Source organism: Bos indicus, chromosome 4 (genome assembly GCF_029378745.1).
Source record: "Bos indicus isolate NIAB-ARS_2022 breed Sahiwal x Tharparkar chromosome 4, NIAB-ARS_B.indTharparkar_mat_pri_1.0, whole genome shotgun sequence".
Taxonomy (NCBI): Eukaryota; Metazoa; Chordata; class Mammalia; order Artiodactyla; family Bovidae; genus Bos; species Bos indicus.
The window spans coordinates 106,661,378-106,669,659 of NC_091763.1; the positions used below are offsets into that span (position 1 = coordinate 106,661,378).

General features: G+C 55.8%; 2 protein-coding genes across 2 annotated transcripts in view; one reads left to right on the plus strand and one right to left on the minus strand.

Moving 5' to 3' along the window:
• The window catches only part of TRPV5 (transient receptor potential cation channel subfamily V member 5), a 33,840-nt gene extending 30,316 nt beyond the window's left edge, over positions 1–3,524 (minus strand). The window contains exons 1-2 of the mRNA XM_019959601.2: positions 2,023–3,524; positions 1,507–1,710 (exon numbers count right to left, since the gene is read on the minus strand). Coding sequence (XP_019815160.1) covers positions 1,507–1,634 — 128 coding nt within the window. The 5' untranslated portion in view covers positions 1,635–1,710; positions 2,023–3,524. The remainder of the gene's footprint in view (positions 1–1,506; positions 1,711–2,022) is intronic.
• Positions 3,525–6,832: 3,308 nt separating this feature from the next.
• On the plus strand, positions 6,833–8,249 carry LLCFC1 (LLLL and CFNLAS motif containing 1). Its single transcript, XM_070788299.1, has 2 exons — positions 6,833–7,057; positions 7,604–8,249. Exons 1-2 carry the CDS (start codon positions 6,916–6,918, stop codon positions 7,780–7,782), a joined length of 321 nt encoding a protein of 106 aa, XP_070644400.1. The 5' UTR covers positions 6,833–6,915; the 3' UTR covers positions 7,783–8,249.
• The last annotated feature ends 33 nt before the right edge of the window (positions 8,250–8,282 follow it).

Below are 8,282 nucleotides of genomic sequence, written 5' to 3' on the forward strand. Positions count from 1 at the left end.
GGAGGGGGCTGAGAGAGAGGCCAGCTATTGTTCTGACTCCCTGGGGGCTATCCAGATGCACATTCTTGCTGTGGGGAGGGAGAGTTCTGAGATGGACTATGAAGGATCCATCCTTCCTTAAGTGTCCTCCTTCGACTCAAGAGTCTGAACGTGCTGTCTGCAAGAGCGCGTGGCTGTGAGCTTCTCTGAGTGTGTGCATCTCAGAGTGGGTGGGAGGAGCCCCACGGAGATACTCCTCCTGTGGTACCTCTGCGGGTTAATCTTTGTCTCTCCCCTGCCTGTGTGAGCCAGACAAGAGATAATGCCGAAGCCGGTTCCTGCTGGGCAAGTATGTGTTGGCTCTGAAGGTGGACACACGGATGGCAGGTTGAGGGTCAGGAGGGGAGAGGTGAAGGGCCGGTAAACAGACTGATGGTGGGCGGTTCCTGTGATGACCCCTAGCCCCCCGTTCCTCTCTTCCAATGGTCCCCCGAGCCAGGGGAAAGAAGCTTTTTATCTGAAGAAGCTTTTGATCTCAAGGTATGGCTCAGGTCCGCCCCTCACTGAAGTTCTCTCCAGAGAGATCGGGTGGAGTGGGGACCAGCCTGCTGCCCATCTCACCCATACCCTCCATGTGAGCGTGCCCACCTCAGGGCAACCAGGGCCAGGACTGCAGAGTCCAGAGGCTCTGCACGCAGCCTCCGTACTCTGGCCTCTAGCCTGGAGAAGCCAATGCCCGTGAGTCTAGCCCTGGCTGCCCGCTCAGATCTGCTAATGGCAACTCTCTGATGGGAGCCAAGTCCCCCGAACACCCAGCGGGAGAAGCCTGCCTTCAGGATGGGTCCCTGCCCCCATTAGTCTTCCAGGGTCCAGACCTCAGGGCTGACCATAAAATGCTCTGCTCCTCGGAGTCACCAGTCCCATCGGAGGTGTGCCAGAGACAGGCTCAAGCCTCATTGTCTGCTCCAGATCTAACACAGCCTGCACACAGGAGACTCGGGAAGCGCAGATGGGCTCTAGGAGTCCCCACTGGGACTCCTCAGGGTCATCTGGTTTCCACAGTCAGCTAGTCAGTTCCAGGTATTGCACAAACCAGAGCTGTCCCGTTGCCAGGCCATCAATTTCATTTTCATTAACAGTAACTCCTCACTCTTTCTTCACCTGAGTGTCCTAAAACCCACAGAATCTTAACCTTTCCCCAGCACCCCGTTCCCCACTAGCCTGCACCCACCCTGCCCCACTCACCCCTGCCATACATGCTGGCTTCTCCTGTCTGGTATCTTTGGGTCCCTAGCACCCACCACCCCACCTTCAGTAAGTGAGAGCCCAAGCATCACCCTGCCCCAGCCTTCCCGGGACCCAATGCCACACCCCTCTTCCACTGCTGACATAGGAGCTTGGCTTCCATAACAGATGCATGGGCCCATCCCAGCACCGGGCACTGAACTCTGGGCTGCTCTGGTGGGCAGGGCAGACTGACCCAAGTGGGCTGAGGGCTTGAGGCTCAGGGAGAGGGGGAAAGCCTACTTCTGCTGCTGCAGCATGTACATCTCGTCCAGACGCTGATCCCAGTCTTGCTGTCCCACCAGCCAGGAGGTCAGCAGTTTCTGAAGCTGGATCCAGAGACCCCTGGCCTTGGATGGAGGTGCTCCCATGTCTTCTCCTTCCGGGCAGTGGCCAGTCGCGGGGAGGAGGTGGTTCAAGGGAGCAGGGCTAGGATGCAGCCGGCAGCTGAAGCGGAGACGAGGAGGAGGGATGGGTCACAAGTGGATCTGGCGTGGCGCTGTGCAGGGTGTACACGTGCATGGAGGGGACTGGGGGCCCTGCCAGGAGAGAGAGACTTTACCTGGAGGGGAGGAGCTCTTTCTAGAGAAAGCCCCTGAGGCACACAGCCTGCCTCAGAGCCAGGGGGGAGGGAGCTCGTTCCTATCAGTGAGCTAGGGCGGCTGAGACCGGGCCAGGGGAGGGGTGGGGCCCAGGAATCTGACCTGGGAGCCAGGACAGAGCCCAAAGGTGGGTCCTACAAGCCAGCTGAGCAATTACCTAGGATGCAGGAGAGTTGAGAAGCAAAGCCCTCCAGCTCTGCAGTCAGGCAGGTCTGGGTTTGAATCCTGGGTTTCTGTCCTTACAGGTCAGTTAGGTGAGCTTTCTGTGCCTCAGTCTTCTCATCTGTAAAACTGGAGTGATACTTACATGCTGTCACAGCAGAGTCTGTAAAACATAGTCATAACAGCTCAAGGACAGTTGATTCTTCTTCCACAGAGGGGTTCAAAAGCCCCCAGAACTTCTTGCTCTGCCTAGTACCCCGCAGCCCCTGCAGCCAGCAGGTCTCCTGGCTGCCCCTCCTCCTGGAGAAGCCCAGGGCCTCTTCTTCCGTTCCAGTTCCTCCCTTCCAGGCAGAGGAGACCCCAGTGAGCCCTGAACGTCCACAGAGGCTGGGCAGCAGGGACTGAGCAGTGGTGGAGGAAATCACAGGACTCCCTCCAGGAGTGAGTCAACAGGAGGAGCAGGAGTAAAGATAAGACAGTGTTAAATTATTTTATGATATAACAGTTTCCATTTTTCTTCCTGATTGTTTTCAAAGAGACATATTCAGATATATCTCCTGAACTGTAGTCATTGAAGAGATCCCCAAGTTCCCTGGGTGCAGGCTGAAGTGTCTCTCTCTCCTAAGTGAGAAGATGGAGCAGAGAGAGATGCGTGTGACTCCCCACGGCCGGTGGGAGGCAAAACTGGAGCTGACTTGCCAAGTGGAACCTCAGGTCCAAGTCACCCATCAGACCTCACTGCTCCTTGGGAACCTTCTGCTTATAAAGATGAGAGGCGTGGGTGGAGATAGGCTGGGGACCCTCCACCTTGGGGGTCTTCCGGGGCAAGGACCCCTCACTTCCTTTGCTGTAGGAAAGAGAGAGCACTTCTCTAGAGACTGAAGGATGGACAAAACCACCTTTCGAGAAGGATGAGAACTGAAAGGAAAATAAGTAAGGAAAGAAAGAGGAAGTGCCTGAGGCAGCAGGAAGCATGGGCTCCCCCAGGGAGGGGGCAGATGCCGGTTGGGAATGGGGAGGGGTCACCTTGCGGGACATTTTTCTGCTTTGCTGGGGGTGGGGCAGTGTGGGGCTGTAATGATCTCCGAAGCCTTGAGACTTCCAGTCTAAGGAGATGGAGGGAGCGATAGGGATGAGGTGGGGGTGTAGATATGCTGATAAGCAGGGCTGCAGAGGAAAGGAGCGCCTGCCCAGTAATACTCAGCCTATAATGCTAGTGCTGGAGGGAGTGGGGGCAGGAGGGCCCGGTCCGAGCCGCACAGAGCAGGTGCGCAGGCTGGCACCAAGGGCACGGTCCTTGGGTGCCGGAGGAGGGAAGGGGCCCTCCACCTCTGGGTCTTCCCTTCCCACTTGCACACGCCTTTGTCTGTACTGTTCTTTTTCAGTGGAGGGGTGGAGAACAGGAACAAGCTTCCCGAAGGAGACCAAACTGTCCCCTCATCCCACCTGGCAGGCTGGAGATTTAGAAATGACTTCCTGATCTTTGGGCTTCTTTGGGCTTCCCTGGTGGTTCAGTTGGAGAAGGCGATGGCACCCCACTCCAGTACTCTTGCCTGGAAAATCCCATGGACGGAGGAGCCTGGTGGGCTGCAGTCCATGGGGTCGCGAAGAGTCGGACACGACTGCGCGACCTCACTTTCACTTTTCACTTTTCACTTTTATGCATTGGAGAAGGAAATGGCAACCCACTCCAGTGTTCTTGCCTGGAGAATCCCAGGGACGGGGGAGCCTGGTGGGCTGCCGACTATGGGGTCGCACAGAGTCGGACACGACTGAAGCAACGCAGCAGCAGCAGCAGGTGGTTCATCTGGTAAAGAATCTGCCTGCAATGCAGGAGACCTAGGTTCGATCCCTGGGTTGGGAAGATGCCCTGGAGAAGGCAAAGGCTACCAACTCCAGTATTCTGGCCTGGAGAATTCCATGGACTGTATAGTCCTGCTGCTGCTACTGCTGCTAAGTCGCTTCAGTCGTGTCAGACTCTGTGTGACCCCATAGATGGCAGCCCACCAGGCTCCCCCGTCCCTCGGATTCTCCAGGCAAGAACACTGGAGTGGGTTGCCATTTACTTCTCCAATGCATGAAAGCGAAAAGTGAAAGTGAAGTCACTCAATTGTGTCCGACTCCTAGCGACCCCATGGACTGCAGCCCACCAGGCTCCTCCGTCCATGGGATTTTCCAGGCAAGAGTACTGGAGTGGGTTGCCTTTTCCTTCTCCAATGCATGAAAGTGAAAAGTGAAAGGGAAGTCGCTCAATTGTGTCCGACTCCTAGCGACCCCATGGACTGCAGCCTACCAGGCTCCTCCGTCCATGGGATTTTCCAGGCAAGAGTACTGGAGTGGGGTGCCACTGCCTTCTCCTCTGTATAGTCCATGGGGTCGCAAAGAGTCCGACACGACTGAGTGACTTTCACTTCACTTCCTTATCTTTGGGGAGCCCTCTCCTCTTCTGTCCTCTGGCTTCTCTCCCCAGTCCTCCGTCCCCTTTGTCAGGTCCTGCATGGCCACCCTCTCTTCCCTTCTCTCATCAGTCTTCATCCTCTGGGAGCTTTCTGCAAACCAGGAGTGCTACAACCTCCCTCCTGCAGGCAGATGCTTCCCTGCATGATGGTGATGCCCCAGGGTCTCGTGAGAGTAGATGAGAGCTGGTCCAGGGCCCCCGATAAAACCTCACTGTTTTATCTCAGAGCCCGTTGGCATCAAAGGCCCCAGACCTCTTATTCTGATATGATAAGGAGCAAAGTGTGAGTCACTCAGTTGTATCCGACTCTTTGCATCCCTATGGACTGTAGCCCACCAAGCTCCTCTGTCTATGGAATTCTCCAGGCTATACATACTGGAGTGGGTAGCCCTTCCCTTCTCCAGGGGATCTTCCCAACCCAGGAATCAGACCCAGGTGTCCCACATTGCAGGCAGATTCTTTACCGTCTGAGTCACCAGGGGAGCCCAGAAAGGAGGACAGCATGTAAGCCTGGATTTCAATATTTGGTCATACACTCCCACCCTACCTGCCCACAGCCCTGTAGGGAAAGAATTCAAATACTATCTTTAAAAATATGAAGAAGAATTGTCATTGGATGGTGGAATTATTTGCCTTTTTTCCATAATTTTAAAATATACTTTTGTAATAAGAAAAAAAAAAAAACATGAAGGGATTCCTGGTTTCCCATGAAGATTTATCTCCTAGGCACAGGGCATCAGGCAGGTGTCTGGTGAGGAAATTAGAGTTGTGGTGGTCGGTGCCAGCCAGTTGGTCCTTTCGGCTCTAGCTGCTCCCCTAAGACAGGCCCAACCCCAACCACCCGCCCCCTCCAAACTCAGAGAGTTGGAGATGGCTTCTCAGTTAGCCAGAAACACAGAAACTCCTCCCCCAAATAGCCAGGAGGAGGTTAGTGATTTCTTTCCAGGCAAGCAGCATTTCCTGGACCTGCAGGTCAAGGAGTGCAAGGGAAGGGTGAACAGGGTCACCCGCTTACTGAAACTTGCCTCTCCCGTCGTCAGGTGACCTCCTGTACCGCTCCCCAGTCACCCTGTCACCGGGCTTGGATCACGGAAGTATATAGGAGGCTGTGTCGGCCGTCCAGGGGAGAGTCTCCCAGTGAGCCTGTCGGCTGGCAAGGGCGGCATCCCTGGGAAGGAGGCTCTGCTGGCCCTGCTGTTCGGCCACCTGCTCCCTTTGAGGAAGAGCGCCCATTTCTGGACGTGTCTCACCCCTGCATCTGATGGCTCATTCAGGCATGCGTGTGTGGATGCCGGGAGTGATGTGAGCTCACGGTCCTGGCACCTGGCTGTCCCTCATGGCTTGTATCTGACTCTGGTTTTCCAAAGATGGCCTTCATCCCGTGTCCCTAGCCCTCTGCTCCAGGAAGCAGATGTCAGCTAGCCCCAACCTATTACTGCCAACAGGTCTGTGCTCACCAGGGTTATGGGCAGGGCGGGGACTGGGATGTGAAGGCAGGTTTCTTGAGATCCATTCCTTGGGATCCTCGCCTCTGCCATGCTGGTTTTTCTGTGAAGACTCTCTTCCTCTCACCCTTTAGAGACTGAGTTTAAACACTTAAGAGCTTTGAGTACAGAAGGATGTGAAATGAGGCAAGACGCATTCGTCTGTCAGTACAAGAGGGCAAAGCTAGAACTAGTCCAGGGGAGGACAAGGAATGAGAGGGCGGTTCCACTTGGGTCCAGAGTACTCTGCTCTCACACCCAAAGCAGGTACCTACCTCCTCCTCCAATTAAGTCCTCCCCTGCCCTCATTTTGGATGGACTGAGTTTCACGCACAGCCCAGGACTTGAAGAGACTCGTTTGGACATAGGTCTGGGCCTCAGTTTATGCAAGTTGCTTTCCTTTGAGAAAGGCTGCACAGAAGAGTGGGGTGGGAAGGTGTGATCTTTAAAATCTAAAGAATCTGCAAGAGCCCTGCTCTGCACCTTATTATCTGTGTGACCTTCGATGGGCAAGTCATTTCTCTTGTGAACCTCGGTTTCCTCATCTATATAATGGGTACGGCGATGCCACGACTTTGAGTCCTGGTTGCCACATGGATCTCACGACATAACGGCCGTGAAAGGACTGCACAGACTCTTCGGTCACTGCGGTGGTCCTCCACTGCTGAGGTCCACGGCAGTCCTCCCCGGAGCCTCTATTGTCCCCTGCGGACTACTCTCCATGCTCCTGCCTGCCAGTGGAACTCTCTAGGGAGCTGGGATGAGGGTTGAGCCCATGGCTGTGATGTCACAGAGCTCATGACATCACAGGTCCTCTGGAAGGGAAGGGAGAAAACGGTGCTGGGAAGGGGGAAGGGCCGGGACAACGGACAGGGGAGGGAGGAGGCGGGGGAGCCAGCAGGGCACTGGGACGAGTGAAGACCAAGGGCAGCGGCTGGGCAGGCCCATGAGCTCCTTGGGCTCCCAGCTCTGCAGGGCAGCATTCCTGGGCGCCCTCCTGCTGCTGCTGCGAGTCAAGGGGGTGAAGACCCAGAGAGGGAGCCCAGGCCTAGATGAGAGGAGTCAGAAAGAGAAGACACCCTCTACAGGTAGGGGAAGAAGGAGGAGGACCCCTGGAGCCGGGGATCAGACCTCTGTGGAGCCAGATCACTTGTCAGGCTGGAGGGGAAGCTGAGCTAGGTTTGGATTACGGGCTATCGCCCCGGGCCCTGTTGTACTGCTGCAGTGGAGTGTCCTATAAAGGGTCTAGAGCCATGGTTCCTGGCCAGAGCCATGTTCAGGGCACTCTGGGGCCAGCTGATGTGCATGGGGCCCTGTGGAGATGGAAAGAGGGTCTTTGAAGTTCATCCTTCTCTAAGATGGCCCCTCACTCCCCAAATGAGGTAACACTTTGGAGGAGGCAGTTTGCATTGGCAGTGGGATATGCATGTCTTTGAGTGGGGACTATGATCGCATACAGACAGAGGGACTGCACCCCACCCCCCGCCAGGAGCATCACCTCTGTGGTCAAGGACAAGGCTGTGGGCCAAGGGGCACCCACGTTCCCCAACTCCTCCTCATCTCCAGGGCATGGCAGGGGCAGGGCAGGGCAGGCAGAACCCCTCCTTTCATGCCGTCCCCTTGCCCCATTCCAGACCAAGATCGAGAACAGTTTGAAGAGCACTTCATGGCCGCCTCAGTGGGCGAGATGTGGCAGGTGGTGGACATGGCCCAGCAGGAGGATGACAAGACCTCAGAGGTGGCGGCGATCCGTGACCACCTGTTTGACCTCGCCTTCTGCTTTAACCTGGCCAGCATTATGGTTTTTTTATGAGGGACGTTGAGGCGGAAGTGGTGGCCTGGTTCCTGGATGAGGACCTGGACATCTACCTCCGCTTTATGATAGCTTACTGACCCTCTCCCCCAAGGGCTCCAGGGCGCTTCTCCCAAGGGAGACGAACACGTGGCTTTCTGGCTCCCGCCAGCGGCCCTCTCCCAGAGGTCGCAGCATCAGACAGAGCCCTTGCTGTCCGAGCATCATCCACGGCCACTGCCCACTTGCCTCCCCACACTTTGAGTGCCATCTCCAAGAGCTGAGACACCAGACCCCTGCCCTTCTCTCCCCTAGCCTCTCCTGGCTCTATTCAACAGACCAGGGAGAGGAGGCAGCAACAATGAAAGTAATAATCAACTCCTGTAAGCAGCTGGGGGCAGCTTCATTCTGTTTCTAAGCAGTCTGCTTAGTCGCGAGACCTTTGGCCCACCAACCTTCAGCTCAGTGATTGCTGCTTTAGCTCACGTCCATGGAATTCTGCTTGGCCTGCTCTCATTTTT